The 23,186-nt window shown below is 41.5% G+C and overlaps 1 protein-coding gene across 8 annotated transcripts in view; it reads left to right on the forward strand.

Annotated features, from left to right (window-relative positions):
- Positions 1-2,230: 2,230 nt before the first annotated feature.
- TACC2 (transforming acidic coiled-coil containing protein 2) overlaps positions 2,231-23,186 on the forward strand; it is a 115,403-nt gene continuing 94,447 nt past the window's right edge. For 6 of the 8 annotated variants that reach the window (XM_048945088.1, XM_048945091.1, XM_048945095.1 and 3 more), the window contains exons 1-4: positions 2,232-2,356; positions 10,875-11,003; positions 16,107-16,182; positions 17,470-17,529. In XM_048945088.1, coding sequence (XP_048801045.1) covers positions 10,876-11,003; positions 16,107-16,182; positions 17,470-17,529 — 264 coding nt within the window. In that variant the 5' untranslated portion in view covers positions 2,232-2,356; position 10,875. Of the gene's footprint in view, positions 2,357-10,874; positions 11,004-16,106; positions 16,183-17,469; positions 17,530-23,186 lie in introns of all 8 variants that reach the window. The other 2 variants (XM_048945089.1, XM_048945092.1) reach the window with 2 other exon arrangements.

The raw sequence follows: 23,186 nt of genomic DNA on the forward strand, positions 1-23,186 counted from the left end.
CACATCTTACATTGAGACAGCAGTCACTGCCTAGCAATGTTGCATATGGTTGTAAAGCATCAACTTTCTTCCATTTCCCTTGAATGCTCCAAAATAAGTGCTGCTGTTCAGGATGAAGAGAGAAAGCAAGCTATTATTATCTAACAAAATTGCAACATAAGACCAGATGCACAGCAGTAATTATTCCTGAAATAAAGATAATAAACATAATGGGTGCTAGACTAACTGAAAACATGAGAAATGCAATGTCTGAGATACTTGCCATTCAGCTGCCAGCTCTGCAAGCAAATACAGGTGAGTGGACTTTCATTAAATGAGTGTGGCTATCTTAAAAAAATAATAATAATAAAAAGAATTTTATTAATGTAGAAATGCACAGTTATACATTATACATTTATACACAAGGTTCTTGCAGGAGCTCTTCTTTCCATGTTTACAGATCATGCTATGGGAGGTAACAATGTGGCACCAGATATCCTTCCAGCACAGTGGGTTAGGTTACAGCCCATCAAATCACAGCGTACGTGGTGCCAGTGCAAGAAGGTATTTTCAGAGGAACAATTATTAATAGAACTCTGCAAAACACGTGGGACCCAATCTGCTGTGATGTCAGGGGGAGAAAGCAGACAGGATGAAACCTTTTTTGGCATCGGGAACCCTTCATTGATTTGGAATGTTTCATTAAGTGAAGGACTGACACAATGTTGCTCCATTAACATGTGAGAGTCCTGCTTGGCACAGACTGAAACGCCCAATGCCTTCCACTTTCTCATTATACTCAAAGAGTAATTTATTTAAAAAGAAAAATGTACAAAACAGAGCTTTGAAAGCAGGATCAAGAAATATATACATACATCAATGATGCATCAGAGTGGAGAATAGCCAGACTGCTGCTGCCTTGGTGGTCTGGCCAATGCGTTTCTAATGGAAAAACAAAGGAATTAAAATCAAATGCAGAACGTGTTTTTGCAACAACAACAATGAAAAGGCAGTTAGTGCTCTGTGGAGTTGTGGCCACAATACTGTGCATAACTGTATGCAGTTATTTGGACACTGAACTTCTGATATGGCAGTAATTTCTCTCCAGAAAATCCATAGGAATTCCCTTTTCCTTATGGCAGTCTCTGGCAGTTATCACCTTTCAGACGTTGCCAGCACTATGCAAACAGTGTTGTTAAACCTAAGTGCTTCTGTGATTGGCTTTATGCTAACAATTCAGTCATTTCTTCACACGTTGCACTGAATTCATTCTGTTTTTATTACGTGTGGTTAAAGGCATGTAACTTAATCTATGAAGAAAGGAACAACTTTTTCCTGTCTGAAATAATATATTCCAAGGGAGGATCTTTCAGAGGAATGATGGAGCAGAAGACGTGTTCTACTTAAAGTCATTTTGGTGTTTGGTGTGGGTTTCCTTTCTTTTCTCTCCCACCCCTGGTATGGGATTTTATAGTTGTCTATACTGCAGCAGCATGTATTTTTCCTGAAAGAATCACAAAGATAATGTTCCAGTTGTGGGTAAAGTAGGTCAGACTTGCTCCCTCTGGAGCAAAAGAAAACCCAGTTGTGCGTCTGTCTTCTACTACTGCATTCAGATAAGTGGGCTGAGAGATCCATCTTATCCACAGTGAGAAGAGACGGGCTGCTTTCCCTCTTTGCCAAGTGTGTGGACGAGAGAAGACTAAACACTGGCAAAGAGGTTTAGAACGGAATGGTGGTGGAGACTTTTCTTCTGCCAGGTACTCTCGTAGCAATCCCAGACCTCGAATGTTTGTTCTGAACTCCAGCAACGCATTCCTCAGGAAATATGCAGAGCAGTGCTGACTTGCAGTGTTTTTCTTGATGCAGCTATCACTTCCAGCCATGCTGTGGCTGTGTGTGTTTTAGTGGTGAATAGTTTTCCCAACTTACTGAGTTAGTCGGGTGGAGAGGCAGCCTGACACTTGGCACTGCCGTCCTGGAGTGACTGCCAGAGGGGAAAATTCCAGTTACAGTGGTGTATCACAGAACTTGTCTCACTGCCTTAGGCAAAAGGTTTACTAACATCAACAATGACAGCAGACTGCACGCCGTGTACCGGACCTATCTTGTGTTGTTCTCAACCAGCAACTGAGAATTCCTGTAAAGAACTGATGTGTCACAGCCCTGCAGATCCCTGGGTCAGATTCCTTACACTTCATAGCTCTCCAGCATAGTGTTCTCAAACATAAGCCAATTCACATTAATAGAACACTTTCATGTGATCCAGGGAGAAAGGGGATCCATACACCGGCTAGGAGAGAAGGAGTGCAGAAGGTTATAAAAATCAGTGGTAAACTGAATGGTGTATTTTCATTTTTAGTCTAGAGGAAAACTGGTAAGTAATATTTTATTAGTTCTTTAAAGTTAAAAATGTCTAGACTCAAAGCAGTTTGCTAATTATGCTTTAGACATTACTAAAAGGTGAAAGGAGTGTCTTATGAGTAAAAGAAACATTTCTGCTTACCAGAAAAAACACAGTAGTTCCTTTGAGGTTCTATAGTTTCATGATCTCTCGTATAACTTGTTTTACAATCCACATAACCTATAATGTAGACGACAGGATGATGACTATTTAATAGTATCTTTCTAAGACCAACAGACTGATATTAGCATGCATGTCCTAAAACAGCTATTTTAAAAACATGCTGCAACATTACAGACTGTAATAGCTATTTGCAAATGCTGGAGTTTTTTTAATATGGCACTCTTCCACGGTTCCTTTTTTTTTTCAGAAATAGTTCTAAGGATTTGTTTCAGAAAGGATTGCTTGTTGATTTTACGTTGCCATGTAACGACAAGAATGTGTTTCATATGCAGAATTTCAGAGATAAAATTAGCTGGCTATTCTCTAGAAAGATTATGCAGATGTTTAACCATGTTCCTAAGTGAGAGCTGACCATCATCCACACCTACAGGTGGAAAATTACCTCTGGTGACCCAGACCTCCTTCTTATAGATCTTCAGGTATCTAAAGACACATCTAGCCTTTCCTGCTAATAGGACTAAGATTAAAATAGTACTTCATTAGTTTGAGACTAACAAGGATTTTATCACTGTGTTATTATATTGAAATATGTTGCTAACACATGAGGGCAGAGGGACTTCAATTAATTCTGTATTTTTCTAATAAACAGGGTTTATATTGCCATTCTGTTTTGGTAGAAGGGCTGGTAGTTGGCCAGAGGGTTCAGATGGGCTCATGGACAGAAAAGCTAAGCCTTGTTGTCTTAGTTTCCCTTACCCTGCCTTCCACATCTGCATCTCAATCTATATCTACATCTACATGCATGCATTTTTCCATCTTTGAAACAGAGATCTATGACGACAGGTTTGGGCGCACAGCTCTTTGGACCAGTAGTCAGTTTGCACGTGCTCCCAAATCAGCTAGTTAGCATTTTTCATCAAGCAAACATTTAGACAGTCCCAAAGCAGACTGTGGCAAGAAATTTAAGTCAACCTCATTCAGGAAAAAGGCCTTAGCTGGTCCATGTTATCTGATAGCTTGGTCATTTACCAGTAAAGCAAGTTGTCAGTGACTGGCTGAACTTGAATTGTCACCTAGGCACTGGTTTGTGGGACAGGTTAAGAGCACACCTGTCCAAAGGCAGCTTGTCAGCCTACAAAAAGAAAAGAAAAGAAAAAAAGTGACACAACTGTCTCCAGATCCAGCAGTGTACTTCACACTTACAGAATGTGCCTGCAGACCATCTCTCCCTTATAAAAAAATCAACTTATTTTATAAATTGATGGTTAGTTTGTATTGCATGATGTAGAGTGAGCGGAACAGGAATAGAAAGAGAAGCAATCGTTTGGAGATCTTACAGATGATGGGGATGGCAGAGGGAGCAAGAGACATCTCTGTGGAAGTTCAGACCGTAGAACAACCTCCAGATCGAGGTGGGCTCCCTACATTCATTTCCAGCTTCCATTCATCTGGAGGGTAGGAAGGAGGATGGCATTTGTGAAGAATATCAACGATATTCCTTTTGTCACTTGAGGCTTTCTTTAAAATCCTCTTACACCTCTCATCTTCTGTGGCAGTATTAGAGAATGACTGCCCTGTAGTTCTGGGCAGCTTTTAATCAGTGTTGTGCTGCTGCTTCTCATGAGGAAGGTGAAAGCAAGCTTTCCTACTGACAGCTGACCATTCTCAGGAGAGGTGGGGAGGTGGAGTCACCTCAGAAAACTGTCAGATCAGCTTTTATGTTTTGTAATGCCAGTGGAATAAACATATAGAAGCCCCTCGACTCCAGAACTGAAGAGAGTGAACTTTTGTCCCGTGTCTCTTATCTAAGCTTAAACCCAACTAAAGAGCTTAAATTCAATTGATTCTACATTCAACCACCACAATTAATGACAGAAGAGTTGCACTGCTGACAGCCAGTGTCAGAGTAAAGACTTCACAGATTGTAGTTTTTCTTGACACAATCCTTTTTAACTATGGGCTTCTAAAGATCACAGGGTGAAATAAAAGTTAGACTTAATTTGTGTTGTTTTCTATTAGACACTCTTGCACATGGGATGCTGTGAAAATACGTCAGCCATCAAGACAGATACAGAATGCATAAGGCTCAGCAAGTCTGACACAATACTGCACTATACATTCTTGCCAAAATAAATTTGTCATAAAATGCTAGTTAGGACTTGACAGACTCATTTAGTTCTCTGGTTTCACAGTAAGCATATGATCCAGCTAGCACCCGTGGTGCTTGGGCAAACCAAGGCTCAGCCAGCTCTGAGTCCTTGCAAATGGATCAGGCTGTGTTTGTTTGCTTCATATTCAGAGCAGCAGTGTGCTGGGGGGAATTGTACAGAACTCCTAGCAGTAAAGTCTGTCTGCATGGGTGAAAGGTAAGAATGATTTAATTTATCTAATTGAAATCTGCTTTTCTGAATGTAAGTAATCAGAGAAGATTCTCTTGATTCATGCAGACTGGGTGTATAGCATAAAAACTTTTTCTAGCTATCCAACCACAATGAGATAGGTGTCATGCTAATAATTCTTTTGGCTGTGAGCAATTGCTGTATTTGCAACAGAAGAGTTTTAGAAGGAAACAAAACCAGTATAAATGTGATTAAGAAAGCAAGATGATCTCGTTAGTGATAATGAAGGAAAACAGGAATCTTTAGGAAGGAGGCAATGCAATAGCAGTGTGTGCAGAATAGATCTGACTGAAGTGCTCAAATTAGACCAAGTGGCAAGGATTTGCTAAGTAGATCTTCAGGAAAAATAGCTTAAGGACATTTTCTTCCATTCCCAAAATATGTTTCCTCTATAAAACCTGGAAGAAAAAAAAAAAACAACCAACAACTGCGGGGAGATATACACATCCTTAGCCCTATTTTCTGTGACTCTGTTGAGCTGTCAGTCAAATAGCACCACTTCATGCTCTTAAGGTTCAATGTCAGCTTTTCTCTCACCCTCTCAAAGAGGCAGAGATATGTGTAGGTCTCCTGCAGCAGTGATCTTTAGTACAATCAAACTCTTGCATTATGAGCACCTTCTTGCAGCAGCCAGAAGCAGACTGCTGCAGAAGGAGAAGAAAAGTACAAAGCAGCAGCTCCCAAGTATCAAAATCCTAATTGTTAAAGCACAGCTTAATAAATCTGCAGTTCTAGACCTTGCACGCCTAGATTTTAATGAGCTCCATTTTGGTTTTGCTTGGTACAGATCATGAATTCTCTAACACTATATGTGATGTATTATACATAGCTGTCTTTCACTTTTGTTATTATTATCCTAGGATAGTGTGAGCTGTTGTCCTATTTTTCATCCTCATAGAAAAAGCTTTTGATTAGACTATCATGATTTGAGGCTTTTTTTTATATTTCTTTGTGTGTACTACATATGCAGCATATTGAACTGAAACTACATTAATTGCTACTAGCTGTTGGAGTAAGCTCCATGCCTACTTGTTGCATTGTCTATTACTCACAGTTTCCATGCCACTTCCAACTGTAAACTGAAAATTACACTTAACCACTTTCTTTATGAGAAAAAGCTGCTTTTAGCCACAGATTTGGAGCACTGCACAATTTTATGGAACACATATGAAAATCTCTGCACGATGCAGTGAGATGGGGGGCGTATAAATTCATGAGCTACCTCAAGTCTTTTTTCAGTTTCTGTGATGGCTTTCTCATTCAGTGCTCTCATCAGAGGTGATGTGCATCAAGAGCACAGAGCATTGGCATATTTTTACTCAAGATGACATTCTTGCACTGTAATAAACAAGCCTTAACATTTCTTTGTTGTTATGCACATTATATTTAGGCCCAGCATTATTTCAGTGTTTCAGGAGTTTTGGAAATGGTGCTTATGCCTTTTGCTTTAATGAATTCTACAGTCTCATAATAACTTTCCATGGCAAGTTCTGTTCTTATGTAGCTGAAGGTTGAAGAGGTTTGGGTCAATCTACACGCTCTTGCACTTATCAGAAATAATGCTATTCCTTCACCATACTGGGTGAATTCCAGTATATGTATGTTTGATCACACCAGAAAAGAATAATCACATCTGGATACAAGAAGAGACAATCTCAGTTCAGTTTATCCCAGTAGCTACAGAGGGTGCATATCCTCCAACCTTATATGACCTTTAAACTGGACAAACAGCTGTGAGCCTTATTTTGTGCTCACTACATTAACTTAAAATACGGTTACTATCCACTCTTTGGGTACAAGAGATGATCATGGTTTCATGCTAGGACTAGAGTTGTTATTTTTTCATTTAGTGGTATCCCCACGTGCTTTGTGATTCATTAAAAACAGCTGTTGTGAATGGGAGAATTATCATTTTCACTTTGGAGTCCACATCCAAATATGACTCCAGTCACTGGACTGAAGTGACAGAGCTGGTTACATACATCGTTGTTGCAGTTGGAAGAAAGCTGGACCAATGTTACTTATTTCCATTCTCTTTATTACCTTTTTTAATTTTCCCAGAGCTGAAAGAACAGCTCAATGACAAATAGATAAATAGCAGATAAATAGAAACCAACTGTGGAATCAAGTTTCATCTGTTCATCTGTCAAGTTCCATCTGTCATAATGACCAAAACCAAAATAACTACAGCTGATGTTCGAAATGCGTAATTAGATTTTGGTGTTAAAATCTTACTGAGATTAAATGGGGAATTGACATCTTGAACTAGACTGTTTCCAGACTCAGGAAGCCAATATTGCAGATGATTTCTGAAGATTTTCTTCCCAATTTTACATTCAGTATTACAATCTTTGCTTAAAAATGTAAAATGTAAATTCAGCACCTAGTTATACGTAATAACAGTTACATTTTGAGCCTGGTCTCCAGGAAACCCCCCCCAAATCAAAAGCAAGACTGAGGTAAAATCCCGCAAAGCCTGGGCCCTGAGTATTTGCTAACGATGGGGAGACACTGATGCAGAAAATACAGCTGTAAATGAAGGGCGGAATTCTGAAACTGGATATTGTTTGTATTATTGGAAAATGATAACACGAGTATAAATAGTGTAAGCCCAGCTGGACAAGGCAATATGTTATATGAGTTTAAATCTGTCGTTAGGAGAAGCTGATTAGGTTTATGTCTGTCAAAAGGATGAAGAGTTGTGCCATCTGTAACAACAGCGAGCGGCTTAGTTAACTTTATCTCCACCAACACCCCAGGATTGCTAGGACAGCTTCCCACCATTAGATCATCTCTTAAAAAAGACACAACCACAGGAGCAAACATCAAGAGCTCCAGTTTAGAGTAAATGCGTCTTTGGCACCCATCACTGTCACCAGATCATCATCATCATCACAGAGAATTTGGACACTGTCTCTAACTGACCTCATTGTCTTGTTTTGCATGCCTGCTTAGTTGAGTCAACAGAGTCAAGGGGAAAAATGGGTATATAATTGACATTCACCTTAAGCATTCATTCATTACATTCATTTTAAAAACGTTATAAAGATGATGGAAGAGTTGTAATGCCAACAGGGAAGCACTCATTATTATGCTGTTATTATCTTTAGCATGTCAAATGGATTTCAGCTTTACTGCTTTATATGTTTATTTGTTTGTGATGTCTTTAATGATACCTCTGTGACACTGCTGTGCAGAAAAACGTTCTTGGCTGGCACTTACAAATGAGCCTACAGGAAGTATTTAGGTCCTGTAGCCTTGAAATGCAATGGGGTCTTTCAGTGCAAGGTTAAATCAATGTAGCATCATTGAGAAAAGTCCCTTAAGCAGTCCATGCACATTGCTTTGAGTGCTGAACACTAGCCCTGGTTTCAAGCCTAGTACAGGATTACACAACATATTGATGCCTTGATTACTCAACCCCTCTGTGCCTCAGTTTCCCCTTTGGAAAGTGTTGTCATTGTCACCCTGCTTTATAAATCAGTAAAGGACTTCCATCACCAATCCTACCTACCTGCAAGCATTGTGCCTATGTAACATAACAGTTTTCATAGAACAGAAGGTTGGTGTTACTCCACAAGTTTCATTACAAAGTAAATATATTTTTTTTTCAGTTGCCTTCAGCCTATTTGTAAACAATGACACATGGCTTTCCCAACACTATCTTGAGTGCAAGATTGTTTCAGAGGCCAATGACTCAGTTCCCAGCATTAGCCCTGCTGTGACCTGGTGCACTTGCTTGGACGAGAGTCTGAAACCAAGCCCAGGACGTGCTATTAACAAATTATCTTGACATACCAGTCTCCCAAGAGACTTGTTTTCATAGCTTGTTCTCATGACTGATAAACCACAGCACATCTTGAATGAGAATAATGTGGATTTTTGTCTCTGAGCTGTGTACCACCACTCCAGCTCTGTGCTTGGGCCCTGCAGCAGGACAACCATCTGTCAGTGCTTCCAAATATGCGCCCTTCGCTCCAGAGGTGCCAACACTCCTTCCAGAACTCACCCCCAGTCAGAGGAATGTTTCTCTGCCTCATCTTTGAGCTTTAGGAGCACGCATCCTTCCCTTTGAGTCAACGACTGTGCATTAGAGTGCAAAAAACAAACGTGCGCTCTGCCAAGTTGGCTATGGACCTGGGTTATACAGTCATGAGTGTCTTGTGATTAAATATAGGTGAGGTATTTGTCATCAATCATAATTGGCTGTTTACAAAAGGCAGGCAGTAATAACAAGGAAATCACATGCAGCCCTGTGTGATGATAGGCACAGACCAGCAGGTGAAATGTGAGGAAGCCTTGTTCACTGCCTTGTGGCATTGTGGCATTGGGAACCTACCTGAGAAGTCCTTGTCCTCATCTCTGTGCCCAGAACTGGCTGTGGACAGTTGGAAAGTCAGTGCTACAGTGCAGGGCTGCATTTCCCCAACTCCAACAGCCTTCCCACTGCCTTCAGTTCTGTGCATGGAACCTGGTAAAAAACAAAACTGCTGCTGTAAGTGTGGTTTGGAGAGAGAAGTGCTCCAATATTCAGACTAAATTTTTTTGGACTCTCAAATTGCGCCAAATACTTTTAGTTAAGAGCTGAAATGAAAGGCTTATTTTCAGCATGAAAGAAATATTCTTGGGTAGAACGTAAATAAAATTAATGATCATCTCCATGCTGCTTAGGGAGGGGTGCTATGCCTAATGACAGCTTCCCAGTGACACTTTATAAAACTGTCACTGCCAACTTAACACTGCTTCACAGCCCTGAGCATGAATTAAACTTTTCGATACCTTGAATCCCATCAGAAACATTTTGGATCACAATATCTTTTGAAGCTTTCACACCATAACAAAATCCTTTCCCTCCCTCTCTGCAGCCTGACCGCTGCTTGTGCCCAGGCAGATCCCTGCTGCACTGAACCCATGGCGTGGGAATGTCCTGAAGTACTTCTAATTAGAAATAATTCTGCTTAAAAGTACTGCTAATCTGGACAGCCTGATGGGAAGCCATGGTGGAGTGCCATAGATCAGATTTATTCCATGCCAGGTTCTTACACTGCTGGCAATTAGCTAGAAATAGGAAGAATAGTTTTGAACTTCCTTAATTTGTTTATAAAACAATAAAATCATAGCAGGTGCTCAGAGTCCCCCCTGTTCCTCCTCCTGCACTCCTGCATACCACGCACTGCCCGGCAGCCCAGGCTGCACTGCAGAGCTGGACCCACAGAGTCACCTTCTACCTGAGCATGCAGGCCAGTGAGTGAGTTCTGATTCTTTTTGGGAGGTGAGCAGCAAAACACCGTTTCACAAGTCTCACGAAAGGCCAGCTCAGCTTTTTTTTGTTGTTGCCAAGCAGCAGCACGATTTTACAGTGGATCCAGCTGCTGATGTTGCTAAGCAGAGCCAAGTTGTGCACTTTTCAATCATTACGTGTTCACCAGCTGTCATGATCGGATTATGATTTCCCTCCCACATCTTGATGGTTGCACTTCTAGAATTGGGCAGAAGGGCGTCAGTCAGTCTCAGAAGTCTCTACAGTTTTATTCTGATACGCAGAAAATACAAATTATTTTATAGCAGTGATATCAAGATCGGAGAAGAGTAAAATACTGAGCACTCCCCTTTTCTTTCCTCCTACCTGCAAGAACAGCTGGTGCATGACTTCATGCTCAGTGCTCCAGCAGTCTTTTATTGCTTGGTGTGTCACGTCTGTCATGTACAAATGAGAAACATTAAAATGTTCTGTGTTGTTTGGTAGCACTTCTGCCATCAAGCAAACTGAACTCATACTGAATTGTCCCATATAAATACTTTAGGTAGCATTTACTCTATGTATAAAACTGAGGTATCTGAGTAGTGTGTGGTTGGTAATTATGCCAAATATTGTATGTAGTAGGATTAAATAGAATAATGCATGCCAAGCTATTTGGATCTTAATGAAGTGCTTAATTCATTAACCAGATACATACCTCACCTTTCAGAATGAGCTGTGCTTTCCCCTACTCGGAGTCCTCCAATCCTCCTGGGTTAGATCCTCTTTTGACCAAGAAAGATTTGGAGTTCCCTACAGGAAGAAGTGTGGATGAGGGATCACAGGAAAGCAGCCCAGTGTGAGTACTTCTTCATCTTCATCTGTCGTGGAATCAAAAAGAATAAACTGAGACATCAGAGAATGAAGAATGCTCTCACAAGTCATGTTTTATGCAAACTGATTTGACTTCTCTTACCGGTACAGAGCAGATGAGCAGCATCTGCATAGGTTGGAACTACTAGCAGTGAGTAGAGGCTGCTTGGCATAGTTGGGACAGGGCCTGAGACACCAGAGTGGGTCAGAAAACCGACGAAGCTCTGTCAAAGGCCAAAATGTAATGTCAGTGTTGTCTGACAGAGCTGTTCTGGGCCCGGAGCTCGGAGCAGTTGCTGCTCATAGTGCGTCTGTCGCTCCCTCGTGACTCATTGCTGGCAGCAGAGCAGCTGTCTGCGTGGCTCTGCAAACTTATACAAGGTTCACCCATCAGAGAGAGGGCTACTCCCTTGCACACATGTTGATCAAAAAGACAAATATATAACCAGAAATCATGAGTGTCTACCAAAAGGTTGGCTTCCCCGACATGTTGCCAGATGGTTGTTTTGCAGGGCAGCTGCCTCGCTCTCACCTCGTGGCATTCTCTCGCCTTAGCTTTGGAAATGGAATAGCACCAAATATGAGCTCAGTTTCTGCATGAGGAAATAATCCAACTAGCAGAAGTGAGGATATATTGCCAGGCTTGTGCTTCCCTGAGCTCCCACAGGATCCTTGTTCTTAAATTCATGGCAGAGAGCCTAAACAAAAACATTTCATTATGTATTGTCTATAAGCAATGAATATCACCGTGGCTCTATTTTGTTTTCTAAGGCAGCACGTACTAAAACCTTAATTTGATGAACTTCAATTTTCTGGGTCATGAAAAAGGATGGGGAGAACAGAACAAAGGTGATCTGACAGCTGCTTTCATGTATTTTAGTTCCAGAGCTTCACTATAGACTGTGACTTTTTCATTTTGAGCTCTCTGAGATGTAGCACAGATTTATGTGACACTTTGTCTTAGCCCCATGCCACTAAACCTCCCCACATGTATACCTTAGCATGAAACCTGAAAAAGCTCAGGAAATACAAATAATTTGTTTCTGACCTGCAGAATTCTGACCAGTAGCTGTGGATTAAGGTGCTATCATGGTGCTGCGGGCTTCACTGACTTCATTAAGAAACACAAGCTTGTAAAAGCACAGCACTCTGGCAGCTGTTCATTCCAGCCCTTCACATACCTCATGCTCTCAGCCCAGATGTTTGTACACCAAGGCAGAGAATGACCACAGGAACGCCAGACCCAGCACATAGATGCCACATGAAATTCCTGCCTCTTATTCATGTCAGGTAGGAACTGAGTGTGCTGGACTCAGTAATGCTGCTGTGCAGCTCTTCCAGGTACAGGAACCCAACAGTTTGCTATTCCTTTGCTGTGTGTACTATCAAATACCACTGGTGAGGGCAGAAACACGTTAATCCCTTGGAGTTACCACTGATGAAACACTGCTGCACTGCCTTCTCTTATCAGCTGTCTTTCTGAGAACCCCTCAATGAAGCTGTGCTTGAACAGACAATGCACATCAACAACAGCAATTAGCTTGTCCATGAACCAGTACTTCTTGCAACATCACATTTCAAAGGGTTTCTGTCACATCTCCTCCCTTCCGGACAATTGTATTGGAAATGATTTCAGCATAACTTGAAAAGGAGCACCTATTAACAGGTATTTCAAAGCATCACAGAATCATTTCAGTTGGAAGGGACATTTAAAAGTCCAACCAATGCCCTGCAATGAGCAGGGAAGCCCACAGCTCCATCAGATGCTCAGATCCCTATCCCCTGACCTTGGGTGTCTGCAGGGAAGGGGCATCACTGTCTTTTTGGGCAGCCTGTGCCACTGCTCCATGGCCCTTATCATAAAAGACTTCTTCCTTATATCCAATCTAAATCTCCCCTGTTCTAATTTGAAACCAATTTCCCTTGTCCTGTCAAGAAGAGCTTTCAACAGTAGTGAGATAAAATGAAGGGCAGTGTGAAATAGACAAACAAAATGCAGAGCAGATATTCCCCCCAGTACTAATTTTCCCTTGGCAACACGTGCATAACTGCAGTGCAAGAAGCACCTCTCCTACCATAGACCAAGGGACACCAGCGGTGAAATATGCTTTGACCAAAGGCTGCTTTCTCCAGGCTGACATATTTGAAAACCATTAGCAGAGGATTTATGGAAGGCAGAGCCACAGCGGCCCGGTGGAGCAGGGGGAGGCCGGGCGGAGGAGGAATAACTCGTTTGCTTTTTGCCTGGGGTGGAGGCAGGCTGGTTGTAGAGCAGGTTATGAAGGTGGGTCCCTGAAAGAAAGCCTACATTTGGTGTTGGGCCGAGGAGAGGCAGGAGGAAAATAAGGCGAAAACGCACGAGGTAAAGATGGGAGAAAGGGTTTGAAGACATGCTCTGAAAGCGTCACTGCACCCAGCACTGCCCGGTTGTGCCAGAACGTAAGTGCAAAGCTAAATGGTCTCCCTCTCATTTTCTGGGAAGCGGTTTTTCTGCTGTATAGATACAGAAGTCCCTGTAGGCTAATGTCCAAGTTGGTACCAGTGAGCCATTTTTGAGATACGTGGTGCTGACAGAATTTTAATAATGACATGTAAATTGCAAAAGATAGAGCAGGAAGATGAGAAAGATTATCTTTCGGTGAACCCATGTTTATTTTATGAATGGATTTTTAGCATGTTTATAACGTTGATTTGAAATTACATACATATGATAAAGCTCACGTATTTTACAATGAAAGCAATGCCTGTGCATTGAGAAATGATTTTAAAAACAATGTATGTAAAAAAGATTGTAATTTGAAGAAATATCTTTGTTACTGTGCAGTTCTCTCACTTATCATTCTCACATCTCATTGAGGGTTGGACTGGAAGATCCTGGAGGTCTTTTCCAACCTTAATGATTCTATGATTCTGTGATTAGTGGAGAATATATGCATTATTCCTTATTGATCACTTTTTTCTTTATTATTGAGAGAATCTTAATGTGCAGTTATATGACCGTTCTGAAACTTCATACTCTAAGCAGAGAAAAAAGTAGGTAAACACAACGTGATACATTGGTGGAAATTTTCAACAGCTAAACTTCGAGCCACGTTTTTTGTAATTTTATATTCAGTGCCTGAACATTTTAATAAAAAACAATAAATAAAGTATTTTTGCTTTCAAGTGAGAATGACAAATTCAACTTCTATTTGTTGTTGCTGTTATTAACAGTCAATATCGTGGCATTGGTGCAGAAGCCTTGAAATCATATTATGCACTGGGGTGAATTTAAAATAAATAGAGCAACACTATATCATATGCTGCCTAATCCACTGAAGAACTTGACAAATGCTGAAAAACTGTAGAATTTGCATTTTCCATCAGTGTATATGATCCTATTGCACACTGAGGTACACATGAGGACTTGGAGAGCTGCGTTCTTTCCCCAGCTTCTGTTCTCGCTGTGAGTGCTCATAGGAGGAATGCTGTGAGAGCTTTTGGTTTCCACACGATGTCTGTGGGAGCAGGAAAGGATCAGGGAAAAGAAAAGCTGGTGGGTCAGTGGGTGGAAATGCCAGTCTGTTCTCTCCTAGGGAAGCGTGTGGCTGCTGGGGGAAGCTCGTTGTAGCTCGTTGTTTCCCTCCTGTGCATTGTAACCTCAGTTAACTGCTCAGTGGATGAGAATGCTGTCATAACAACACACATTTAAAATATTATAATCTTAACCTGTTGTCCTGGAGCGTTTTGCTGAGCTGCACCTGAAAAGCTTTGCACATTCACGCTCTGTGATGGAGCACTGTGTGCTTGGAGAACAGCGACGGGGAAAATATCGCCTATGGTCTTCCGTGTACTTCCAGGACTACTTTAAAACAGCAGAGGATTTGGCAGTAGTCATAGCAGATAAAAGCTAGGGCTGCTAATTAATCACTAAAAGTGCAATCCTGGTCCCAGGGATTTCAACAGGAGCAAGTTCAAGCACCGGTATATCCCCTGCAGACACTCAAGTTTAAACAGAGCATAGCTTATAAGCACAGCGCTCAACTCCTCTCCCTCCAAGCCTCCTGTGAAGAAGAATAATCTTTCAAGTTTAAAAAAAGTGTGCTGCAGTAATAAGTAATAACATTCCTTAAAAACTTGTATGGTTTTCTTGGCTAACAATGTGCAATCTTTCTCTGTCAGCCTGGCTTTAATGGAGGTTTTCTTGACATGTGCCACGGACCAATCTCACGTTCTTTAGAAAAATAAAAATAAAAATTGAAGAGAGAATGTGTGTAATATTCACCTGATGATACAATTACAGCAAATTTAAATGCCTGAGCTCCAAAATGAAATGTCTACAACAAGAAGTAAATGTCTGCAGCTCTGTTGTGCGCACTCTTTCTGAGCAGCCTTTAAAATGCAGCGAAAGCATGGAGCCTGGGGAGGCACTGCCTGCAGAGCTGCTGCTGACTGTTCTGGAAATTAGGTAATTAGAGTTGAACCAGTGTAAAACCAATAGTAATTAAAGCGAGCAGATCCTGTCAAGTGTAAAGAAAATGCGTTTTAGGTCATAAAACTGTGAGTAGAATATTACCTTGGAAAAGCATGGTACGACTTCAGCAATAAGGATTAAAAAAAATACATTTTTTCTTTTTTAAAATTGAGGGCATGCGTGGGAAATTGTTTCTGTTACAGGAACAGCCAGGTATAATGTTGTGGTTCTAGGCAGAGTGAGCCTGAGGCTCAGTCCAGAGTCTCCAGGATAGAAAAGTGGTTTGAATACAGTTAACATAATAAAGTTTTCATATGGGCTGTCCATCCAAAGAAGGTTTGGCAAGGAAAATGCCTTTCTGCTCAAATGACATGGGATAATCCAGAAGCAGAGCAACAAAGCTGAGTTTCAGGGAGTGTCCGTCAGCATAAGCAGAGCCAGTGTGGGAAAGGCAGCAGGGAGAGATTGCAAAAGAGCTCTCGTCCCTAATCTGTGATTTAAAATCATTGTAAAACTGAAGGTCAGGAGGGGCAGCAGACAAGGTGACTGAGATGATGCTCCTCCAAAATGTATAGCTTTTAGCTTTTTTGTTTTGTTTGTTTAACAGAAGACTAAGAGCTTTTTCTTTTCTTCCAGTGGTCTCTTTAATTGCTCTGTGATACTGGACGTCAGCATCAGAATGGGCAATGAGAACAGTAGTGCAGAAAATCAGGTGAGTGTGGCAGCATGATTGCCTTTCCTTCCCTACTGCCAGAGAGCAAACCTTGCAGAAATCTGTTTCACCAACCATTTGCCTCGTGCTTATCTCCTGCTCCCAGTTACACTCGTATTTAATTGCAGTCAGTGATAATCGAGGGCAACTTTTTGTTTGTTTGCTTTTCAATTTGCTGATGATAATGCTCCATCACATCTCAGCACTGTGCAGGTGGCTGCTGCCTGCAGGTCAGGAGCTGTTGGGATCCCATGGAGCGCTCAGGGCTGTCCTCAGCGCCAGGAGCAGGGCAGCGGGGACAGCCCCAGGCATGGGCCCTTCCAGGGGATGGGGATGGGCCAAGATGGGTGCTGGCTGTCAGCCCATGGCTGCGCAGGTTTGATGTGGAGCAGCTGTGCTGGCCCGGAGCAGGCCCTGGGGCCATGGGCAGGGTGAGGGGAGGCTCTAGGGGCCAGCAGTGCCTCCAAGTGCCCCCAGGGCTCTGACACACAGTAGTTCTTGTCAACAAGTGACCTTGGTGTGCTGATTCAGGAGTTCATATCTACATGAGAAGAAGGGCGCTTTGTTAATGTGTGTTGCTGTTTGGTCATCTCTCCTTGAATTGCTGGGCTGAAGGGAAGCCATGTGCTGTGGTTGGCCGTGTATGATTGTATCAGAAGATATTATGTTGCTGTGCGTTTGAATAAAAGTTGTGATTTGTTAATTTCAGCAGTTAAGATACCAGAACGTTTCATCCTCTCTTTGTCCAGATCTTACGGTAGATGGCAAAATGCATTTGGGTTCATTGTGCTTCCTCTTGAGGTCTGAGTAAAGCCACTGTACCTTGTGCATGGCAAAGTGAGTCCTCTTCAACAATCTGTGTTAAAAGTTAGCCAAATTTTGTCATAAAGAGGCATTTGAAATAGAGTTCTGCTGTAGCTGTTGGCTGTTCTGGCCAAGTGGTATTGTTATGGCAGAGCTTGGTCACAACATTTTTTAAGAGTCAGGGACAGGAAGATGTATTCATTCAAGACAACACAAGTAATTTCACTTGCATGCATTGGTGATAGGAGGATGGTTGGACTGGATGACCTTAGAGGTTTTTTCCAACCCTGGTGATTCTATGATTTCTATGATTTACATAAATAATTGGAATTTCTTCTCCTTCACTTAGGATGTTTTTGAAACTCAGAAAGTAATAACATCTGAAAAACTACTGAATCTGCTGAACGTTCATTGACAAAATATCCCTTAAAATTAGTCAAAATTGTTATAGTGACTGGAATTTTAAAATGCATTTATTTTTAGTCAGAAGTTCCCAATGCAGATCGAGTCATCCTTATGCCGCCAAGCCAAGGAACACAGCAGGTAGTGTGTGATGAAACTGGTTTGCATGGTTTGCATTTCAGAATGTTAGCATCAGGCTTGGCTGTTCTTTTTCTCATGCGTCTGCTTTTGGCTTTTGTTTTTTGACACTAACTGCAAATTTGCTGGGCAGTGACATTTAAGTTTTCAGCAAGTTGTAAAAAGAAAAAATCTGGTTTCTTTTAACTTTTTTCTTTGGTAGCAATCTATGCTTAAGAACAGCAGCCTGTACTTGACCCTCTTTGCATGTTGGCTTCCCTTTCCACTCTCCCACAATTGAAGTAGAGCAGTGGATGTTGTTATAGGCAGTGCCATTTGACATGAGTTGTTGTTTCTGTTTATGTATTTATCAGAGAACACCATTCCCCAGCTCTAGCTCTCAGCTGAGCCCCTTGGAAGCCATACACATGGTTTGCATTAAAGTTGAGAGAATCTGTGCTAAGTTTAGAACTTATTTAATAAGAGGGAAGATCTGCAGGATAAATATGCTACTATGAGGAACATAGTAGGCACTTACAGGAAAATAAATACCCAATCTGTCTTTTAAAGACTGTATTCCAAGGAAAATATAATGTAAATTTAATAGAAATGAGCAAAGATAATAAACAGATACAGTGAGGCTGGGGCCAGCAGTATATTTAACAAAGTGACTTTACATACACTAACCATGCTCTGTTTTCCTCCAGCAGTGCACAGAGTCTGAACTGCTGAGAGATTCTAGGCTTGTGCTCTGCCCTATTAGCATGACACATCTTGCTTCTGAACAAGGACCTGTCAGTGGCAAAGCATGTTGGGCTTATGCTGAATTAAACCTGCTTTGTAGGATGCATTCTCCTTGAAAACAAAACTCCATGTGAAGACAAATATGTTTAAACTGCAAAAGAAGGAAGCCAGAAGAACAGAGATTCCCTGATTTAGCAGAGGAATTGTATAGGAAAGAAAGGAAGTATTCTTCAGTGGGAAGCTCTCAGAAGTACTACAGTTTCTGGGACCCTTCAAGACCCCAGCAGTTGTGTTGCCCATCAGACACATCTCTCTTCAGCCAATCATTGGTACTGAGGAATGGCAAGGCCAGTTCTTGGGTTTTACCCAAATTTTCTGGAAAGCCATGTATTCAAAAATCACCTACACAGCCAGAGCTAGGCTCCTATAGTTTCATAGAGATTGATGTATTACTGCTGCCCTAGATGTTTGGATGGGCTCAGGTGCCATCTTCTAAGCACCACTTATAAGGGAAGGCAAGCTTACTACAACAAAACTAACCAGTAGCTGGGCACCACAAACCTTTCTAGAGCTACAACAGGGCAGATTTTCTAACATGCAGTGATGGTAGCCAAGGCTTTTAGCTCTTGCTACTCAGAGTTCTGAGGAGGAGAGCCATCATCATCATTCACAGCCCCTCCCATGACTCCAGAAAAGCCCAAGTCACCCAGCACTTGTAAAGCCCTTTGAAGGTGCTGCTGAAATGAGCTCCTGGCAGCCAGCACTCTGCCCCACAGTGGGAGAGGGAATTTCAAAGTCAGTTACCACAGAAATCATTTCTATCTATTTTGCTTTATCCTTTCTTCTCCTCATTTTCCGAGTAAGTAGCGAGCCAGACAAAGCTGGCTGTTACTCATCTATGTTGTTGTTCATTTCATTTTACTCATAAATCCTAATGTGTGGTTATCTTTTTTGTGTGCTCTTGTTTGCTTTCTGCTGCAAGATGTGTGAGACGGGTAACACATGCATACTTGCTGGAGGGGCCGTAACTTCTGAAGGGTTTATTTGTTTGTCTTGAGCGTCGTGCTGTGATCCTGCTAGAGTCTTTCCATTTAGTTGTTACAAACGAATCTGACTGCTGCCCAGTTCTGCAGTTAGTATGCCTCATTATAACTTTTCCCATATTTCAACTTACTTAAGCCAGTGGATCTAGTTAATTGGCACGGTTCTTCTTGCACATCCCACTATTATGGGATTAGCACAGAATGCAGCGAGTCCTCTAGCAGCTTCCCTGCCCTCAGTCTCCATTCCCATGGATAACTAGGCAAATTCCTCTGGGCTGTGGTACTCATGCTGTGTGTTTACATACTTCTCGAATAGTGCAATAACATCTGTATACATTCCATTGCTTATTTTCAATTGGCAACAAACACGCATTCCCAATTTTCCACACAATTTTGTGCCTATAGCATTTTAATGAGGTACACAATCACCCTACATGGGATACACTTATTCTACTCTACAAGCTATCATTTTCTTTCACTCCTTCCATTTCACCCACTGCACATCAAGAGTGCACAAAACAGCAGGTCTGCTCCACATCTTTTTAGTCAGCACTTGTCTTCTACAGAGTGGCAGTGGCAATGTGCCCATTGCTGGTACTTATATAGCTCCAGTTTATATGCTGTCATTCATTAATGCTTACATCCAATAACTACTACTGCTCTAATGTTCTCGGTGAGTAACACCAAGCATTTGTTCCAATTCACACAAAAAGAACACAGTCTGTTTTCTGAGAATTAAGCATCCATATGTACAAGTGCAGCAAATTCTGGGGCACTTCTCACAATAATGAATGATTGTACTTGTTCTCATCTTCTCTTTAAATGAATGAGGGGAGATGAAAGAAGAATAAAGATTCAGAGTTGCAGAAGGGTTCTTCATTTGAAGGCATTGTGAAAAGGAAGTTGGGAATCTATTCCTTCCCTTCTGAAATAATGGTTAGAGCTGTCTGCACATCTGTAAAGCCACAACCATTTCTAATGGGAAATGTATATTTATGGTATAGATGGAAAGGAAAAATATTACGCAACTATAAAGAAGTTGTATAATTATTCCCTACATTTCACTACTTAGAAATAGCAAGAAAATGGCAGACCAACGTTTTCCACTACTGTGGGTTATATGGTAACTGTTGAGTCGTGGCCTGAACCACTGACTGAGCACCTGGGGAAAGGACCTGGTCAGCCCTGGGAGCACAGGTGAGGGCGATTCAGCTGTGTGACCAGAAGGGGTGAAGCCTGGCTGCACCTCTCTTAGACCCCATTTAAGGGCTGACTACAATTAAGAAAGATCTCTTCCTGGGGGTTCCTCCTTGGTGAAGCTTTCCCCTGTGAGTCTGGAATTTTCTGATACAGATGAGCAATCTTCTTCCCTTCCTTTGTTGCACATTTCTGTCATGTTGGTCCTTTTGTCATCATGCCTCTGTTGTAGCCCCTTTCCCATTGTTTTGATCTGTCCATTGTTTCAGGGTATTTAGATAGCACTAGGCCAGCAAATGCTGCCAGCTGGTGAACAGAGCAGAGGACAGATCTCATTGTGGAGAGGATTTTCTTAATAGTACTTCACATAAACCAATCTGCATCTTCTCAAAATTGTACCAGTTCTTAGTAACTTAGAAATAATTTTAACTAAAACAACTTTGAATTACAAATGTTGAGATAAATTTTCTTTTCCAAGTTCGTCAACTTGATCCCCTCTCTTTCTTGGCGTGTCTTGTACACATGGTGTCCATAAGGAGATAATCTAGGTATTCATTCAACCCTCAGCAGAGGGACAAAAGAAGATAAAAAAGCTGTGGGGAAGCAAATGGACTTACAAGGAGAGCTACAGATTCTCCTTTGTCTGCTAAACTTCAGTGACATAAATGGGAAGATGAGGTGAAGAAGAACCATGAAGCGAGCTGTGTAGCATGTTCCATTGAGCTCTGTGCAGGCCTGTGCTATGAATGTGTCTTAAACACAAGAGCAGGACATTGAGAAGACATTTACACTGATGTTAGAAGGACCTGAAGATAAGCTGTTAATGTCCTCAGTGGGTTGGAAAGGTTACAGTGTGAGCTGTGAAGCCTGAAGGCCTTGCTGTAGCCCAGAGGAAGTGGTGTATTCTGCAAAGCATGCCAAACCAAGGATAATATGGTGACATATATATGAACATGTGTATGTAAATATAGGCATGAAAAAGCTTATGCTTGCAACTAAAGTGTTTAGGTTTGGATTTCTAAAGAAGAAAGCAGCTCTTTTTCTCTAGGAAAAGCTCAGGTGCCTATAATATTAGAAATTTCAAATGCTGCTGTTACCATATTGTACTTCTCACACATGTTTTGTTTGTAGGAAGCAGATTAAATGAGACTTCCACCAAAAAACAGTATTTTTTATTCCTGGCACTTTGAGGATTTTAATTAGAAAAGGCATGAGCATAAAATACTGCTCCTGGGAGGGACAAATTAACCAAGCTAGAAGCAACAGCAAATTACACCATTACTGATGAAGTAAAAAATCTACTCCAGTTGCAAAATTCTCTATGGATAAAATCTCCCAGAAAGAGATTTCCTGTCGTGTAGTGCTTACATCCAACTAACCAAATAGTTGTGATGCTTGGCATACTGTCAGTTTGAAGACAAACACCAAGAGATGGTCACTAACAGCTGCTCTCAGCAATGGGCAGGTGCTGAGCCACGCAGGTTGCTGCACAGGTTGTTCATTAAAATCAGAACTTAGCTCTATCACCTTGTGACAAAACCAAGTTTTAGTGTAATTCTTCATATCTCAAATGGAGTCCTGGTTTGGCCTGATGCATCAGTTACCAGTCAGCTCCTGTCCTATGAGTTGTACTTAGAATCATAGAATCATAGAATCACCAAGGTTGGAAAAGACCTTCAAGATCATCCAGTCCAACCGTTCACCTATTCCCAGTAGCTCCCACTAAACCATGTCCCTCAACACTTCTGCTGGTTTCACTGAAGTTCTGATTCTAAAAGCAGTGTGCATTCATTATCTAATTTGGTACCATTTCTCCAGACCATTAAGGACATAAACACTGAAAAATCTAATTCAGTACTTGGTAACTGTACTGGAACCAAAAGGGAGCTCCCAAAGACTGCTTTCAAAATTGCAACAGCCTGTCCTGATGGGGATGCTTGGAGCTGATGAACCAGTGTTTGCCACAGCCTCACCTTTAAAAATAAACTTTAAAAAGCATGTAGAGGAAGATGTGGATTAGTGTAGGCTCTGGTTTATCAATTGAGATTAGTTATGGCTTGTTTCAGCTTCTCCTCCTCTCATAAACACAGGGAGCTGCTGAGAGTGGAAACTTCATGTAATTTTACCATGATAGCTTTCAGGTGCAGCCAGAGCTGGGCATGCTTATGCCTGCCATAAGGGCAGCATGCAGCAAGGGATGCCGTGCTGGGAAGCTGGGAAAGGGGCTGCTGCTGTGCTAGAGGAGAGAGGGAGGCAGCAGGGTGGTCACTTGCTTGGAGTGTGACTTCAGATGTAAGCTGTGTAGCGCTCCTGTTTGTGCATTTTCTGTGACAAACACAGCTTAGTTATTTTTTTAAACTAAGCTAGATGCAAAACTACTGAGAGCCCACGGATTCTGATTTTTAACATAATTGTTTCATTAAGTCTTTCAATTACTTTTTTCATAATGAGAATCCTTTAGAATAGGAGCACGCTACATTTCAACTGACTGCAGGGTGGATTTAGCTGCCATCTTCTGCAGTAAATCACTTCAGAGACTGCATGCATTGAAACATCAAAAATAATTCATTTGGCATCAGCTTTCTGATGATCCTTCTGAACAAAAACATGCTCTTGTTAATTGTTTCCACAGATGTTCATTTAAAAACTAAAGAAATATGCTCTGTAAAGCAAGTTCAGCTCCTGATTTGCATAACT

Source organism: Lagopus muta, chromosome 5, assembly GCF_023343835.1.
Source record: "Lagopus muta isolate bLagMut1 chromosome 5, bLagMut1 primary, whole genome shotgun sequence".
Classification (NCBI taxonomy): domain Eukaryota; kingdom Metazoa; phylum Chordata; class Aves; order Galliformes; family Phasianidae; genus Lagopus; species Lagopus muta.